The 19,756-nt window shown below is 37.2% G+C and overlaps 1 protein-coding gene across 1 annotated transcript in view; it reads left to right on the top strand.

Annotated features, from left to right (window-relative positions):
• WASF3 (WAS protein family member 3) overlaps positions 1-19,756 on the top strand; it is a 179,638-nt gene that overhangs the window by 136,157 nt on the left and 23,725 nt on the right. Inside the window, exon 4 of the mRNA XM_027877577.1 lies at positions 17,345-17,479. Coding sequence (XP_027733378.1) covers positions 17,345-17,479 — 135 coding nt within the window. The remainder of the gene's footprint in view (positions 1-17,344; positions 17,480-19,756) is intronic.

The raw sequence follows: 19,756 nt of genomic DNA, 5'->3' as shown, positions 1-19,756 counted from the left end.
TGGGCAGAGAACTCTGGACTTAGAGTCAGGAAGACCTGAATTTGAATCTTGTCTTAGACACTTAACTAGCTGTATGACCCTGGGAAAGTCATTTAACCTCAGCCTCAGTTTCTTCTATAAAATGGGGTTAATAATGTCACTTACCTAACAGGGTTGTTGTGAGGATCAAACAAAATACAAAGTGCTAAGTAAATATCAGCTTTTGTTACATACAGTGTTCATTTACTTAGAGAAGAGATATTAGACAAACATTTAAATATACCTGGGATGGTGGGTGGGAGGAAGGGGTATAGGTTACTGGAAAGAACATTGGATTTCTAATGAGGATGATTTTATTTGTGACTCACTGATTGACTTTATAACATTAATTTCTTCAAATGCAAAATTAGGATTAGGTAATCTCTAGGATCTCTTCCAGCTCTAACATGCTGAGAATTTTGTGATTGTGTAAGTAGCTACCTTATCTGCAAGCCAGAGGACTAGTCTGTTACATAAAGTGTGAAATGTACTGCTGGTTACTGACTTTTCATCCATAACACTATGTATTAAGCCTATGTGTGAAAAAACTGACCTATTTTCAGAATTGATTGGTTCTACCTATTTATTCAAGGCTTAAAAACAATGAAATTTGATCTTGAAAACACCTATTAACACAAATGTTCAAAATGGTAGGTTCAAAAATAATTTTTAATTTGAGGAAAATTAAATTAAAATCCTATTGAGGTTTTTTTTTTTGTTTCTGAACTCAGTAAAGATATAAAAAGTTAAAGTGAACATATCAAATTCTAACTGGAGATAAGCAGAAGAAAAAAATAAACCCTATTAGAGTTTGCTTCCTTGAGAGAATGACTTTTCCTTTAAAAAATAGCCTAACTCTCACAGGCTCAAGAATTTGCTGATTCTGTTTATCTCATTCAGAGATAATGTGGCATCTTTATTATAATGACAAAATCTTGGAGATAAATGGGCCCTTAGAGGTCATTTAATCTAACACTTGCTTGAAGGATGGACCCCCAACAGAACATCCTGACAGGTATCATCTCGCCTTCCCTCAAAGGCCTCTAGTAATAGGGAACTCAACATCATCAAAGACAGTCCATTGCATTTTTAGGCAGCTAGGTTGTATAATGAATAGAGCACTGGGCCTGGAGTCAGTAAGATTCATTTTCCTGAGTTCAAATCTGGCCTCAGATACATACTAGCTGTGTGGCCCTGGGCAAGTTACTTAATCCTGTTTGCCTCCATTTACTCATGTGTAAAAATGAGCTGGAAAAGGAAATGGCAAACCATTCCAGTATCTTTGCCAAGAAAATCCCAAAATGGGGTCTTGAAGAGCTGGATACAACTAAACACGACTGAACAAAAATGATCAGGAATTTCTTTTTGATATTATACCTTCTTCGCAACTTCTACCTTTTGGCCCTATTTGTTAGGCAACCAGTCACCAAGCATTTATTAAATGCTCCTTATGTACCAGGCTGTGTGTTAATCTCTGGGGATTTAAAAAAAAAAAAGCAAAAACACAAGTCCCTGCCCTCAAGAAGCTCACATTCTAATGGACAATTCTACCTTTTGAGATTAAGTAGGATAGGATTAGTCAATCCCTTTTCAACATGGCAACCCTTGAGCTATTTGAAGACATCAGACCCACACAAGTTCAAATTCAGCCTCAGACACTTACTTGGAGTGTGACTCTGGACCAGTCACTGATGGGGATAATGATAGCACCTGCCTCTCAGGGTTGTTGTGAGGATAAAATGAGATTATATTTGTAAAATGTTTTACAAATCTTAAAATGCCATGTGAATGCTAGTTATAATAATAATAATATCAATTATATTTTTTCAGTCTTGTCCTGCTACTCCTTCTTTACTCTCAGTTCTTTCAGTCTCCTCTTAGGGCATGGGTTTCTATCCTTTCCGAATCCTTTTATGTTCGCTTTCTCTCCATATACAACAATTTGTTAATGCCGTTCCTCAAAAGTGGTGTTCAGAGCTGAACATAATACTCTAGATGTCATCTGGCCAGGGAAGAGTAAATTATTTCTTCCTTCATTTTGGATTCTTTTTATGTAGCACTCCTTCAAAGTGATTTGACAAGTGGAGAATGTGTTTAGTTTTAAATATCTCCCAATAGGTCTCTGAACCTGAGTAAGGCCCATCTGGCCATTTTCAGGGAGCCTCTATTTGAGGAAAACAAATTGGGGTGTGTGTGTGTGTGTGTGTGTGTGTGTATGTGTGTGTGTGTATGTGTGTGTGTGTACACTCTATATACACTCTGCTTATATATAATATATACACAGAGATTTGTATTACAGCCCAAACATAAGGAAGGAGAGAAGTCCCTTCTGTTGTTTGAATTCTCAACTTTAAATTTAAGCCCAAAAGAACATTGCTTTTTTGAAGTGTAAGGCAAAAATGTAAATTCTGCTGCCTTTTTCTTAAAAGATTTTCAAGTTGATTTATTTTTCTAACTTTTACATTTGTACCCTGATTTTGCATTCTCACTTCAACCCACTCTTTTTCAGTTTAAATGGTTTATATTGCATCTTGGGTGACAGGTTTTCACAGTTAAGTTTTCTGAAACTCTTTAATAAGTCGAAAATCCTCCATGGAATTTCACATGCTGGTAGCCTCAAGCATGAAAAAAATCTTCCTGTCTTTGAACACTCAAGTGCTTTTATTTATCTAGTGGGTGGTTTAAAAAAAATGCACCACAGTCATCATCACAGCCTGAGTCATTGATTTGTTTTCCCAATAACAATCCCTAATCATTTGTTTATAGAAAAATAACCTTAGACAACATTTTTAAAAAATATTTTTGTTTGGTTTTTATATAGATTGCTTCTGGAATCTGGGTTCATTCTGTGGAATAGTTGCAATTAGAGATGTCCAAGATATTTTTAATGGAAGTTGTGGTAATGGAAAGTTCATGATTCAGTCCAATTCCCCAACCCCACCCCCCTCGAAGCAAGATAGCGTGCTGTGCTGAAAATAGACAAAAATGAATCAAGCCACAGGCATTATTAAGTGCCTACAATGTTTGAGGTATTGTGCTTGGTGCTAGGGAGACAGATACAAAGAATGAAACAATCTATTCTCAAGATGCATTTTACTCACAGGAGAGGAGAAGTACATATACACATATGTCCAAATTAAGTGTAAAGACAGTATGTGAAAATAAATACAAAGTATAAAGGTACAAGATAGGGAGGAGCACTAGTATGTGATGGCATGGCATGTGGAAAGGTTTCATGGGGAAGGTGGTATATGAGCTGAGTCTTGAAGGGGGAGAGGAGCTCTATAAAGTACAGGTGAGGAGGGAGTGCACTCCAGGCATGGGAAATGGATAGTGCCCATGAATGGACATAGAAGATAGACTATTGTGTGTGAGGAACAGAAGAAAGCCATTTTAGCTGGATCTCAGAGTACAGGAAGTGGAGTAGTAATGCCCAGTGAAGCTGAAGAGATAGATTGGGGCCAAATTGTGAAGAATTTTAAAAGCTGAACAGAAAGAGTTTATATTTGAGCCTATAGGCAATAGGTAGCCTACTAGAGTTTCTTGAGGGGAGTGACCTCTTATTAAGGAAAATCATTTTGGCAGCTGTGTGAAGGATATATTTGAGTAGGGAGGGACTTGAGGCAGGAAATCCCATAAAGAGGCCTTTGCAATATCTAGGTAAGAGGTGATGAGGGCATGAACAGTGGCTGGTAAGTAGGGAGAAAAGATTGGATGTAAGAGATGCTATGGAGTTGAAATGACAAGACTGAACAAATGATTAGATATGTGTTGCGAGGTAGAATGTTGTGAGGTAGAGTTGAGAATAACACCTAGATTATGAACCTAGTTGATGTGGAAGAATGGTCGTGCCTTTGGCAGAAATAGGGAAGTTTGGAAGAGACTAGGGTGTTTTTTGGAGGGGGAGGGAGGGGGCAGGATAATGAGTTGTTTTGGACTTGCTGAGTCTCCAATGATATCCAGTTTAAAATATTCAATAGGCAGTTGGTATGAGACTAAAAGTTCAGAGGGGATATTTAAATCTAGGAATCATTAGTATAGAAATGACAACTTCCCGGGAGCTGTTGATATCACCAAGAAGGAATGTATAGAGAGAATAGGAAAGGGCTCAAAGCATTGGAAAACACCCATTTTTTAGAGAATGTGAGATGGATAATGGGCCAACAAAAGAATCTGAGATAGATTGGTCAGATGCCTTTGCTTGAGAGAGCCAGGAAGAAGTAGGGTCTTGAAAACCTAGAGAGGAGAGAGTATCCAGGAAGAGATGATGGTGTTCAGTGTCAAATGTAGCATCTAGGTCTCTGCTTGAGACAAGGAGTGATAAAAGACCATCAGACTTGATAACTAAGAGATTGTTGGTAACTTGGGAGGGATCAATTTTACTTAAGGAATGAGGTTAAAGCTGGATTGTAAAGAATTCAGGAGGAAAAGTGTAGACTTTTTTTTCCCTAGGAGTTTGACTGCAAAAGAGAGGAGAGTTATAGGACAGTTACTTTAAAGATGGGGAGGCTTGGGTATGTTTGAAAAGAGTATGGAAGGAACTAATAGATAGGGAAAAGCTAAAGATTCAAGAGAAGGAAGAAGATTAAAGGGAATATTTGCTGGAGAAGATGGGATGGACTAGGATCAAGCCCATGTATACATGATTGGCCTTGTCATGGAAAAGGTTTGCCTCATCAAAGACTAGGGGAAAAGGATGAAAGTGGAGGATGAAGTTAGGGAGTTTTGAGATGCAGTAAAGGGAGACTTGAATAGCCTCAATTTTCTCATTAAACAAAAGGTGAGGTCCACAGCTGATCTAGTAAGAGAGTGGGAGGTATTAGATTTGAGGAGATAAGAGAAGGTTTGGAATAGCTTTTGTAGGTACGGTGATAGAGAGTAAATTAGGGAGAAATAAAGGCATTTCTTTCCTGCAGTGAAAGCCAGTAGTAATTAGATAATATGAATTTAAAGTGTACTCAGTCAGCAGCAGCAGCAGCAGCAGCTTGTGGGTAAGAAGGAGAAGCAATGCCTCTGACCTCAAGGAGCTTACAGTCAATAAATAGAAAATAATTTGAGGAAAGTGAGCATATCAGTAGATGGTTTACCATGGGTGGTAGCCTTCTGGCTGATCCTTGAAGTGAAGCTATATTGCATTTCAGACTTGGGAAGAATGGCTTGTAGAAAAGAATGGAGACAGGGGAGATGGAATGCTGAGTTTGGGGAATAGTGAGTAGTCCAATTTGGCTAGAATATAGAATATGTCAACCAGAACAATGTGAAATGTCTGAAAAGGTAGATTGGAGCCAGATTGAACAGCTTTGAATGTCCAATTGAGGGGTGATTTTTATCCCAGAGTTAATGGGGAGTCATTCAAGATCCTTGAGCAGGGAAGTAATCTTGTCAGACTTGTGATTTAGGAAGAGTATTTTGGTAGCCTTGTGCAGGATTAGACAGGGAAGAAACCAGTAATGATAATAATAACTAGCATTTATTTAGCATGTTCATGTGTGCTGGATGTTTTACAAATATCCCATTTTACCCTCATAACAACCTTGGGGGGGAGGTGTTTATTATCACTATTTTACAGAAGGAAAACTGAGGCAGAGGTTAAGTGACCTGCCCAAGGTCACACAGCTAGTAAATGCCTGAGGCCAGATTTGAACTCAGGGCTATCCTGACTGCAGGTCTATTACTCTACCCACTGTGCCACCTAGCTGAAGGTAGATCAGTGAGGAAGCTATTGTAATAGTTTAGGCAAGAGATGCTTGATGACTATCTGAATCATAATGATGGCTGAGTGAATGGAAAGGAGATGTGTATTAGGGGTGTGAAGTTAAAAATGACAAGATTTGATAATGGATTGGAAAAGCCATTTATTGATCACAGGTAGTATTTCTACAGTAGAAATCCACTTAGTCCTCTGTGATGTTCTACATAAAATAAACAAATCTGATGCCTACCTATTCAGAGCCAGCACCCTCATGGATATGAGGACCAACATGTCCAGTTTTGACAAACAGCAAAACAATATAAGGATGAGGGAACATCACAGTATTGTTTATTTTTTGTAGACTTTTCTGGAATGTGAATGGATTTTGTAAATCAAAGGAGGTTTAGTGGAGAAACTTCAACACAAAGATCTTAAGAATCATAGGTCTACAGCTGGCAGAGACTTCTGAGGTGATATGGACAATGAGTCCGAGGGAAGGTTGAATGACTTGCCTAATGTCACCTATTTGAGGTGAGCTTTGGACTCAAGTTTCATAGCTCTATATCCAGGACTTTCTCCTTGTACTATATTATGTAACTTTTAAGACTGAACAAATTTTGTTTTTAAATTTTTCAAATTAAAAATGTTTTTAAAATGTCCTTTTTGTACCTTTGGGTATTACATGAATTTGTCATATTAGTGATTTTCCTAATAATAGGATAATAACTGACATTTATATAGCTTTTTAAGATTTGCAAAATACTTTATATATAGAGACACATACATGTATATGTATATATGTGTATATACATACATATACACATATACATACATACACATATATATAGATATAGATATATATGAAATTCTAATCCTTACCACAGCCCCATGAATAAGGTAAGTTAGGTGGTACAGTGCACAGAATGCTCAACCTGGAGTTAGGAAGACCTGAATTCAAATCCAGGCTCGTACACTTATTGGCCGTGTGACCATGGGCAAGTCACTATCCCTTATTTACCTCAGTTTCCTCAACTGTAAAATAAGAAGAATAACAACACCTACTCCCCAGGGTTGTTGTGATGATGAAATGAGATAATATTTGTAAAGTGAATGTCACAGAGCCTGGCACATAGTCACCACCTAATAAATGTTCCCTTCCTTACTTCTGGTCCCATTATCTTCCACTTTTATGGATGAGGATATTGAAGCTTAGAAAGCTTAAGCCACTTGGCCATAGTTATACAACTTGTATTTGTCAGGGTTGGGATTTGAACCCAAGTTTCTCCTGTGCTCTTTCCATGCTTCCTGAGTAGAGTTTGAATTGGTCTTTAAAGGTCATTGATAGTGGGTTAGAGCTATATCAGACTGCAATAAACTCCCAGTCCCACTAAATTCAAATACAAGTACCTCACTTTTGCTTTGTTTGTTTGTTTGCTTGCATGCTTCTTTGTTTATTTGTTTTGAGACTGGACTTCCCCTATCACACCTAGGCTGGAAATATAGTGGCCACTCATGACCTGGATCCCAGTACTGATAAGCATAGGAGCTTTAACCTACTGTTTCTGTTCTGGGCTGTTTTGTGCCTTTTTAGGCAACCTGGAGGTCCCCTGCTCCTGGGAGCTCACCATATTGGTACCAAATTTAGTGCAAACATCTGATTGGTATTTGTTTTCCTTTAGCACAGAATTCTGAGCCCAAGTGATAACAGACACCAGCATCTCCAGGAGTAGAGACTATAAACATATACTACCCTTCTGGGCTAGGACCTCATTTTCTTCTGGGAATTGGGGAAGGGATATTTACAAATGATTGCTCTTCCTCGAGATATCTCAGGGCAAGGTTATAGAGCTTTTACCAATGAGTACTGACAGAAGAGTTTGATTAGAACATCTCAACCTTGACTTTATAGCAGGTGAAACAGTCTTAGATTGTCTACATAACATTTAACATTTTAAAATTTAACTTTTATTCAATTAACAAACATTTATTTTCTCTCCCTTTTTCCACCTTGCCCCATCCCTGAAAAACAAAACCCTTATAGTAAAATAGTACTATAACAGTTATAGTACAATGACAAATACTCCTAGTTAAGCAAAACAAATTCCCATATTGACCATCTCTGCACCTCTAGTCCATCAGGCAGTGGGTAGATTTGCTACACTCCAGCTACATGATGGGTCTTACTTTTTTCTAAGGTACTGAGTAGTGAAGACCTGTTCAGAAAGTAGGAGGCCTTGTTCTGGATCTTTTTGATAAGAAATCCTAAGGGAAGAGAGACAAAGAACTCGAGTGGTTATTGCTCACCTCCACCAACAAAAGAATGATTAGAAACCAAGGGTCTGATTTCTGGTAATATGCTAATAATCTTCACAGCCCAGTAGAAATTAGAGCCAGGAGGAAGTAGAAACTATCATATAAAAGAGACAAATTATATGGTCTCTTTATATCGAGCTTATCCTGTATACTTGTTACATTTCTGAATAACATTTAAATTTATAGATTCCCCTCTCTGCCCTTCTTCTAGCACAGGAAGAGCCAAGGAAACTGGTACAGTTTAGATCTTGAGGATAAAATACAATACCAATGCATTTTGCTTTTTTTAAAAAATTATCTCCTGCTTTGGAATTATATTTTGGAATCATAATTTTTACAGTGAGAAATACCTTGAGCATTAGAATTAAGTTTAGGGTTTATAATAGAAATAACCTAACAACTTTTAATTACAAGCATATAGAGAGAATTTCTCAGGTTAAGGAGTTAATTTGAATTGTGAATAGTTATGTAGATAAAAGAAATCTTATTTGAAAAGATTACTTCATCAAGATAAAATCTTAGTGTAAGATATAGCAATGCCATACATTAGAATTGTTATATTTATCATGCTCCATCTCTCCATTCCTATCCACTCATACTTCATATCAATTAGATTCTAGAGTTTTGAGGGACCAAAGTTAACTTATGTTTTCTTTTGGCTAATACGTGTAACACTCATGATTTCCTTATCGTTTCCTAGTATGCGATTTCAAATAATGGAATTAAAATGGCAAATTATACCATGGTTCTTATCATTTTTCATGCTTGATTGTCTTTATGCTTTCTTTACCATCTGTTACATGGAATTATAGTAACATTTTGATCTAATCCCCTTCTTTTATAGATGAGTAACTTGCGGCCCGAAGAACTCAGGTGACTTGCCCAGGGTTACCTAGTTGCTAGTAGAACCAAGATTAGATTCTGGATCTCCTTAATGCCAGTCAGTACTAAAAGTAGAGTGCTTAGGCCTCCTCAGACACTAGATATAATGGAACCAATGGTATTTGTGTGAAAAATTCCACAAGGACTAAATCAGAGCATCATATCAGCTATTTGTTCTGTCCATGTTCCTTTTCCTCCTGCTTTAATTGAATGACTTTCCATTACAGTTTCAGGACCCCCTTCTCTCCTATATTAACAATTTTTACTAACCATAAGAACTTTCTTTCCCCTTTCATTTATTAGAATAAATGGATGATAAATGCAGTGGGTTAAAACTATTCTTTACAGATTTTTAAAAGTCTCCACTGATATTTGGCATATCTATCTGTTTGTTTATCTTTTAAAAAATCTAATATGTATATGTGCAAGTCACTTCTCTAGCTGGGTGCAAAACTGATCACAAAAATACTATCCTTAGAGACTTTGTACTCTGAGTATAAATGCTGCTAAGTACATGTAGCAAGAGCTACAATTCTGAATGGTTTTGTTAGTTATGGTAAGTGCATTGCCTCACATAGAAGTTTTAAAGGATATTTTGAAAGGATACAGTGAATGTTTGCTTTTGGATAGGTGGGAGAAGGTGGCCCTCACAAAAGGGAGGATTTTGAAAAAAAGGGTACAAAGAAAACTGATCCAGAGTGTTTTTGTGAGGGTGAAGGATATTACTAACAACAGCAAGTAGATGAATTGTAGCTGTATAGATGGACGCAAGAGTTGTTGGAAATTGTGTAGAAGTCAAGAGTTGATGGAAACACGTCTTTAAGTTCCTTTCTTTCAACTTTGAATATATGATAAACAGCCATAGATAGGGAAATCAAGAAGGATAATTGGAACAATTCTTCAAGAAGTTGTGATAGTTTGTTAGTGTGGATACTGCTTCTACTGACACAGGTTGTATGACCCCTCTACTCTCAGACTTTAGAAAGATGACAACATTTAGTATCCTACTAGGAATCCGAAAGATAATCAGTAAATATTTGATGAAGATTACAGCGATGAAGAAATGATCTCCAAATGCTGTTAAATTGATATACTTCTCAAGGCAGTATAATTTATGTGCAAGTTCTCATCATCCAGATCTATTCAGTCAGACATGACTGAAAACAACTATAAAAAGGTATCAGTACAGCTTGACCAGGCCAGTGCCATTGGATACTGAATATTTGTATAGATTTGACAGTCTGCATGAATTGTTGTGTCAGAAAAATACCACTATTCCCACGGTTAACCTGACCACAAGCTTTTTGTAGTCAAAGTAGGATGATTCTCAGAAAAAAAGACATAAAGTTCATTGCTGAGCTATACCTGAAACCACTCAGGCTTGTGTTGGACCTGCCAGAATTTTCACACTGTTGCCACAGCCTTTGAGAACCTAGGTGATTTCCATGCCTTAATGTGACATTGGAGCAGAGCTTTTAATTAGAGTAATGGAAGATGGAAATCTAGTAAGTTATGGGATTTGGAATGAAATACTTTGGAGACAAGTGTGAGAGGGTGAACATTACAAAGAGGTGCTGTTGCCAGCTCTGGCTCACTCTCATTTGTTCATTTGATATGGAATCAAAGTAAAGCACCATGAAACTTGTGCAGAACCCAAGTAAGTTTGCGAGTTGCGTGCTTTCTCTCCCTTTCTTCCATGTGGATTTTTGTAGCAACAAGCACAACGAGGAACACACGCTAACTATACTTGGATGTATTTCTAAGACAGTAGAAATAGGGGCAACAACCTCTGCCTTATCAAATTTATGCAAATATTCAGTATCATCGGTAGATCTGGATAGTGAGAACTTCTGCATAAATTATATTGCCTTGAAAAGTGTATCAGAATAACATCATGTGTAGATTATTTCTTCATCACTTTCATTCTCTTCAGATACGTATTGATTATCTTTGGGTTTCCAGTATGATACTAAATGTCATCTTTCTAAAGTCCAATTCTTACAGGAATTCACAATCTTATGGCAGAGTGCTTGAATTTGTTATGGTTTTTCTTTCATCCGTTTTTTTTAAAATGTCCGTTATTATGAAAGGGAGTGAGAGGTAAAAAATATAACTTCAATAAAAGGCTTTAAAAACACCCCCGCACATACCCCCACACATCCACATGCCTTCCAGCTTGTAAAATATTAAAGGTCTCTTAAACTTTCACTCTCTCTCTCTTCACAAATAACAAAGGCAATGTGAAGGGGATAGCAAGCATTAGTGGTCAATGGTACATTATGAATGCTGTGTGTCTTAATTTCAACTTAAATTTTTTTGGAACCTATTTTTCTTAAGGTCTGATTTCTTTTGAAATAAGACTCTGTGGTCATTTGAATAAATGGCCCACTTAGTTCACATTTTTCTACCCATTTTATCTAAACATGTGATGAGGCAATATGAGGATATTTTTCTAGTATGTTGGTGATATTTTCCCAGTCACTAGCTATAAGACATCACAGCAGACCCTGAGGTAGTCATTGATAAATTGATGCTAAAAAAGCTTGACTGTTTGAAGGACACTGGGGAACATTGAAAATACAGGCTTTGTATTATAGTCAGTTATTATGCTGAATTCAGTGTAGGTGGGCCTGGAAAAAAAGTGCTCATGGTAAAGTATGATTGAAGAATAATCTTATGACCTGTTTTTCTGTGACATGGTTCCACAGGAAAGTCTCCTAGAAAAGCATTATGTTGTGAAGCTCTAGGGTAATGACAGACATTCTGCCATTAACAACTAATCTTCCTCTCAAGCCATAGTGGAAAGTAAAAGAATCCTTACTTTTGGAGGTGCTTAATGGAATACTTATTACCATAATATCCATATGGATGAGAGGAGTAGGTAGGTGGCACGGTGGATAGAATGTTGGGCCTGGAGTCAGGAAGCCTCCTCTTCCTGAGTTCAAATCTAGCCATAGACACTTACTAGCTAGGTGACCCTGGCTGGGTAAGTCACTTAAACCCTATTTGCCTTATCTATAAAAAATGAGCTGGAGAAGGAAATGGTAAACCACTCCAGTATTTTTGCCAAGAAAACCCTGAATAGGGTCATGAAGAGTCAGACAGGACTGAAAACGACTAAACAACAACAACCATAGATGATAAACTATAAAGAGGTGTCAATAAAGCTAGACCAGGCCAGTGCCATTGAAACATGAACAAATTGCCCTTGTCTTTTGCAATATCTAGTCTCTAGGGTTTTTGTTTTTTTGTTTGGTTTTGGTTTTTTTTTTTTTGTAGTTATACCTCAAAGTGAATTTAGGTTTGTTTAAATGTAACCTGCTAATAGATGGACAGCTAGTTGGTACAGTAGATAAGAGGATTGGATTTGGAGTCAGGAAGACTCTACTTGGAATCCAGCCTTAGACACTTACTAGCAGTGTCCCTTAAACTCTCTTAGTTGTAGCGTGAGGAGGAGATGGCCCCTTAGTTAAGGCTACCTTTTTCACTTGTGCCAGGTAGGGAGGAACTTACTTGGGGTATAGAGCTCATGGTAGTAGCAACATGAAAAGTATGTTGTTTGTACCCTCTAAATTTTGGTTCTTCAGGACAGAAGAACCCTAATTGCCCTACCCTGCTTATGATTTTGCTGGGTAACATTGCCTATCTCTGGACCAACATCCACGTGGACAGCCAGATGGTCTCTGTTAATCCCTAGTTAGCTATAAAGAGCTAAGATAGGGATTCTGAGTTTTGTCGTGCTATCATTAATGACCATGGGAGTCTAATGAACCAAGTTTCTCAGCCGTCAGGGTCCCTAGGTTATAGGACCAGCCATGTTAAAATTCATAGTAAATGTGTTGCACTTTGGTGGTGATATCAGGAACTTGATCTATATTGCATGCTTCCTGGTCATTCTGGTTTCCCATACCCCACACCAAATAAACAAAACTTATTCTTTCAATAAGCCAATAGTTGATCTCCACACAAGGTATTATTGACAACTGTGGATGCTGTAACACCAAATCTTGGGGCATCCCTGACCAATCCAACAAATTGCTTGTAGAGAGACTAGGTCTTTTCAAACATTGGGATATAAGAGAGGAGGGCATTAATCTGTTGAGCCTACTTTCCTCTTAGAGCAGAGGTCTCCAAAGTGGGGTATACAAGATGATTCATTGGAATGGAGGAAGAAAATTCTAGAATGAGGAGAGTAGCGCCACATTGCTGAATGCATGCAGCCATGACTTGCCTCTGCTTCTCTCTTTCCCCTGGTGTATCTAGCATGGGTTTCTCTGACTTAGAAGGTTAGCTACCAGGGCCCTTCTTGGCAGGCAGGCTGACAATAAGTCATTTCCCTCTCAGCCTTCTGCCCTCTCTCTCCAGTCCCCATTGCAAGAACACCACAAACTCCTTGCTCTGCCCAGGCTTTTCTCTCCCCCCTCCCTCAGAAGAAGAAAGGGACTGATGCCAGGCCCAGGAGGATCTGCAGAAAAGAGAACTGCTGCAGGGCCCAGATTTTGCTGCCACCAGTGGGCTTAGGGCCCGAGTAACTCCCTCAGATCAGCAACCCTACTCCTACTATCTCCCTCTCTTCCCCCTGCCCAACACATCAGAGAACACTGAAGTAAATGAAGGCAGCCACCCCCAGGGAAACAACGCCTTCCTGGGCATCAAGCTCTGCATCCATCTGCTTTGAAATGGAGCCTTTCTTCCCACCTGTACCAGCCACCCCTCTAGTGTGGGCCTGACTTCCAAAGACTGCTTCCTTTGACCCTGCCTCACCTCTTCCTTCCCTACACACATCAGAAAAGATGGAAATTTGCTACTCCCCTCTCCCCAAACCCCTTTTTATAATTGGTGGATGGAACTGAAAAATGAGTATCACAATTTAGCAGGTGATGGGTCCTGGGACTGGCTCTGGCTGAAGCCTGGATCTTATCTTAGTTACCACTCTGGTCCTAGTTCTCCTCTGTAGAAAGCACAGAACTGCCTCCTGTTCTAAGTTCCACCTGACTCTTAGGATAGTGACTGCCTATCAGATTTCAGTGATATAGCAAATTGTCAGGGGAGGAAATGCCTTACACCAGTGCAGGTTATAGTCTTATTCATTGATATTGGCAGACTTGTGGTTTGGGTGAGAATGTTCTTTGGAATTAAGAGATGTTTGAATCTTACTTTTGCCACTTATTAGATGCCTTGGCCCTCAGTTTACTTTTTTTTTAACGTGCACATGAATACATGAAAGTCTTCATATAATTTGTGTAGAGGCTTTTGAATTTCCTCAGAAAATTCATGAGAACTTCTGAATTTTCCTCAGCACATTTATGTAGAAAACAAGCATATTTAAGCAAATCACACTTGAATATAAAAGATTTTGCTTGCAGATGGTGTTTTTTAAGAAAAAAAGATTGTTCATTAAAACAGAGTACTGTTTTAATGTTTGTTTGTTTTTTTGCTGAGTGTTTTCATGGTTCCTAGACTATGCGTGAATTTCAGGAAGTGATCCTGCTTGGAAGGACCTTCCCTCAAGTAGATGTTCCCTTTCAAGGACATTAATGAGCCACATTTGTCCAGCTCAGATCCTTGGAGAAGCAAAATTTAAGTAGTTAAGTATATAATGTGAGTAGCTTAGTGATGCGCTGGTAAGAGTGGGGGCCTGAAGTCAGGAAAACTCATCTGCCTGAGTTCAAATCCAGCCTCAGACACTTATAAGCTATGTGATCACGGGAAAGTCACTTACCCCTGTTTGCCTGTTTTCTCATCTGTAAAGTCAGCTGGAGAAGGAAATGGCAAATCGCTCCAGTAATCTTGCCAAGAGAACCCCAAAATGGAGTCATGAAGAGTCAGACACAACTGGAAAAAAAAGGACTGAACAACCACAAAATATATAAGAGGAATCATGAGAAAGCTGTCCTTTGGCCTTGGAGCCAGAAAGATTTGAGTTTAAGTCCCACTTCTGACCCGTATTGCCTAGACAAGTTACTCATCCTTTCAGAATTCTACAAGTGTGCATAGAGGGCAGCTGATGGTGTAGTGAGGAGAGCATTAGACCTAGAGGCAGGAAGACCTGAATTTAAAATCAGTGTTAGACCTTTACCAGACCTTTACCTGGGCATGTCGCTTAATCTCTATTTGACTCAATTTCCTTCACGATAAAATGGGAGTAATACTGGTACCCACTCCCCAGGGTTGTTGTGAGGTCAAATGAGATAATAATTATAAAGCACTTAGCACAGTGCCGGGCACAAAGTAGGTGCCACATAAATGCTTATTCTCTTCAGTTCCCCCTCTATCTGTTTACATACACACACATACATACTATACATGCTATATTTCAATATAATTGGTTTCCTTTGTACTCTTACATATTATATATCATGCATTTGAAATATTCTGAGAAAGGGTACCTAGGTTTCACAAGTCTGCCAAAGATGTCCATGACATAACAAAAGTTTAACAACTCCTGCCCTAAGATTATGGTAGATAGGAAGGGAACAAGCATTTATTAAGTGCATACTATGTTCCAGGCATGTGCTAAGTGCTTTACAAGTATTATCTCATTTTATCCTCACAACAACCCTGGGATGTAGGTGCTATTATTGTTCCAATGAGCAAACAGAGGTTAAATGACTAGCCCAGGGTCACGGGGCATTAGTAAGTTCCTGAAGTGGGCTTTGGACTTGGGTCTTCCTGACTCCAGTCCCACCACTACTGTACAACTTAGCTCCCTCTAGCAGAAGCAGACATGGGGCTGACCATCATTGGTAAAGTGAATTTTCTTATCTAGGAGTTCCCTATATCAATATATTATATCACAGTTCTAGACCTCATATTAAGTATTTAATATTCTCAGTTCATTTAGTTAATGTAATTGGAATTTACCAATTCCTAATGTTCTGTGATAATTAGGTACTTTTGTGTGTCCCTGTCCCCGTTCAATAAATTGAGTGAAAATCCACATATAGAGTGAATGACAGATATGAAGGTATTTCTCTTTGAGAAGTGGGGGGGGAAATTCTAAAAAGGAAGGTAGATTCAGCATCCTGCCTTACTTAATGCCTCATTAATTAATTATTAAGTTGGAGTTGCATCTAGTACTCAAAAGAACATGGAGGTATTGTATGCCTTAAAAAAATGAGAATTCTGGAGAAAAACAGTTGGACTCAAAAGAGAATTCAAAGTAGGAATTTTGAACAAAAGTGGGAAATTGTTAGAATCCAGCAGATTAGAACTGAATTTTTAAAATGATAATCTAGGGGGAAATAAGAATTCCTTTAAAATTCTGAAACCACTGAAAAGATGCTTGGATTTGAAATCAGATGATTTTGGTTCAAGTTACTAGTCTTATGACCTTGGGTTATAGCTTCCCTCAATTTCTTTATATTCAAAATGAGAATTAATATCTCCCATGCTTTTCACTTCAGTTAAATCATAGATCCAGTCTTTATCCCCACCCCTTTTACTCTACAGGGCTCTGGAGGCTTTTACTCCACAGGACTGCTGTGAGTCTCTGGTGAAATAATGTATGTACTTCTTTTTAAAAGCAACCTGTATACAAAAGTACAATGTTATTGCTATGTGAAGTTATTACATCCCCAAACAGCAAGTCTCTCTTCGTTTAACATAAATATTGGATGTGAAAACTGAAGTCAAAGTTAGTATTTTACCTCCCTTATCCTACTCCCTCCCCCCAAAAAATAAAAGAATGGTTATGAGGAAATGTTGAAGACCAAATTTGGAAAATTATTTTAGAAGATATGCTAAATATTTGAAAGGTAAAAACATCTATGGGGAAAGCCTCAATATTTGAAATATTGTGAAATAACATGAACGACCTAACGAAATATATTTTTTAAAGTAAATTTAGGTTGAATATTAGGGAAATCTATAGTATTGTTATTTTTGTGGGCAGAGGGCTTGCTGTTTCTCCAACTTTTTCTTTATCACCTTAGTAGTACAATAATTGAGGTTTATCTTGTCAGATAGGCACTGGTTTTTCATATAGGCAATGTATGCAAGCTTGGTAATATTGGAACTAATGGAGAGATTAATTCCTGAGAATTCTCTACATCATTTCAATTACTAAACATTCTGCTGTGGGCTAGTGCCAAATGGTCTCTAGCTTAAAATATGTTTGATAACAGCAAAGTGGAAAAAGGATTTAAAATTCAGGGAAATTAGACTTAAATTGTATTTCATAAGGCAGTGAAATGCAAATCCTAAGGTATCTCTAAAGTAGTTTAAAACATTACAACTCCAGGTCCCTTTCACATATATTTCAGTGTTTCAAATACATTTTTAGAGAGTCTTGGGAGTGCTTGAATAAAACATTTTTGAAGTTCTTTGCAAAAAAATATATATGTGTGTTGACAGTAGTATGGCAATTGTGAAAACATGTGAAGGTCGCTTCAGCAGATCTTCAACAGATGGCTTTCCCCATCCATTTTCTTCTTCTAGGCAAACATGCTGAAGACATATTTGGTGAGTTGTTTAATGAGGCCAACAACTTTTACATCAGAGCAAATTCTCTTCAAGACAGAATTGATCGCCTCGCTGTCAAAGTTACCCAGCTGGATTCAACAGTGGAAGAGGGTAGGTAATTGCATGAAAGCAGTGAGCCAGAAGTGATGCTGACAAGACGGTAGTAATTAATTACAGCACAATTACAGCTTTTCCTTAGAGTAGTAAGTTGATCATTCGTTTTGTCTTTTCCTAGGACATTCTGATAAGAAAAGAAATGTATAACATTGGGTTAATTAGGAAAGGAGTTAGAAAAAAGATATGTGTATGTGTGCATACATATATACATACATACATACACACATACATGTATCTTACTTATAACTCATCCTCGTGCCTGATTTATAAAAAAATTCTTGCTAATGAGAGCTTATACATGTCACCCGTTCCATCCAGAAATCTTACTTTATGCTATAAGTAATAGCCTCAACTACTGTTGCACCTGAAAACTTGTCCACATTATCTAGTCACTTTAGCCATAGGGACAGTAGGTGTCCTTTTGAGAAGAGTGACAGCAAGATTGAGAGAGAAAATTATGTGCATTATAGTACAGCAAACTGAAGGCTTCCTACTGATTCATATTTTGCCATTAATTCTTGTAAGTGTTTTAGGGTAAGTGTTTTGGTCACTTAGGGTCCCTCAAACTTCTTAAAGTGACATATATTGGGAGCTTTTAGACTTTGTATTTTTAAATAATGTTAATACTTGCAAGTGTTGTGCCATTACTAATGTTTTTATGTTGGATCGCAGTGACTGAAATTGTTTACTAGGGCAGTTGGCACAAAATTTAAAACAATCAACATCCCTTTATCTTTTTAAAAACAAAATTGCATTACTAGAGTATTTACTATAAAAGACTGTATTGAAAAAAAAACCCCAGCATCAGGAAAAGGACTTGTATTATTGCCTCAAATTTAATTTTATTAAAAAATATTTTATCCTAAGTTGTTTTTGCCTTTATATTGCTGGACTAATGGTATATGCAGCACTTTTCATTCATGTCAAATATTTATTGAACATTCATTTTATAGAGGACATTATTTTATTCATTAAAGAAACTAAAACAACTGATTAAAAAAACCAAACTTTACTTAAAAAAATAAAAATTTTTAAGTGGGATACAGTTTTTTTAAGACATTAGGGAATCCTTATGCACTCCCCATATGTGTACCTTTATGGAATCTTTTGCTCACATTGTCTTATAAAAGATCCTATGTCCTCTTCTCTCTGTCTTTAGTTTTGCTTAGCTCTTTTGTCAAGTAACATATAGTAAAGTTTAACTTTAAAAAGCTGTTTTTCATGGAATTCCATCTTTTGCATTTTATTTTATTTTTTAAATTCCTTTTACTATTTTTTATTGCTTTCTTTTGCTTTCAATGTCACCTGCATTTCCAAACATATGGCTCCATTTCTTTTCCCAAAGAGTCATCGTCTCTTACAAAGAATATAAAAGAGGAAAAAGAGAGTTCCTACCGGTACATGTTAAAAACAAATTTCTTCTCAATATCCAGTTTGCAAAATGGAATTTGATAGAAATGTATAACAATTAGTGCACTGACGTTTTAATTTTTCTCCTTAAGAAAAATACAGCTTTGAACATTAGAAAACTATAGAGTTCTTTTTTTCTGCCTTTTAAAATGACTAAATATTCTTTTAGAAGATAAAAATTTGGAGACTAATTTAGGACCTTCAGATGTCAATGGAGTAAAGGACTTTGATCTTAAGTTATACTATAATTGACTATTTAAATGGCTGGAAATCAAACTATTTTCATATGCATTGTTTCAAGTTCTTTGTTGTTATAATTAAAATGTTTCTGGTACAATAGATTTAAAACCACATGAAGGTAAATATATAGATCAGAATTTATAAAATACTGAGCTGAAGCTTATTTTAACAGCCCTGAACCCCCATTTTTAATCAGTTTGTAGATGGATTTATATCATAATGCTTTTATTGATCATTTTGTGATTCTGATAACTTCCAGTAGCTTTTTAATATAATTGGTGTAGTACTCCTGCCATCTCTCCTATTTTGTGCTTGAAGCAAAAAAAAATCCTGTGCATGTTACTAGTACAACCATAGTTCAATTATCTAAGTAAATATTGATTAATATTTGCTATTTGAATAGATTTATTCCATGGGAAACTGAATTTGGTAGGTGTACTGCTATTGTTCTAGAGACTAAAGGCTTCATACTTATTCCTCTATTTGTGTGCATGTGCATGTGTGTGTGTGTGTGTGTGTGTGTGTGTGTGTGTGTGTGTTGCTGGATAGAATCTCTGGCCATTTGTCTATTTCTACATCTCTTCATTGGTGTTAGTAAGAATATAAGCTTAATTCAAAAAA

Source organism: Vombatus ursinus, unplaced genomic scaffold (genome assembly GCF_900497805.2).
Source record: "Vombatus ursinus unplaced genomic scaffold, bare-nosed wombat genome assembly UNPS02014813.1, whole genome shotgun sequence".
Taxonomy (NCBI): domain Eukaryota; kingdom Metazoa; phylum Chordata; class Mammalia; order Diprotodontia; family Vombatidae; genus Vombatus; species Vombatus ursinus.
This window is presented reverse-complemented; position numbering and strand designations above follow the sequence as displayed.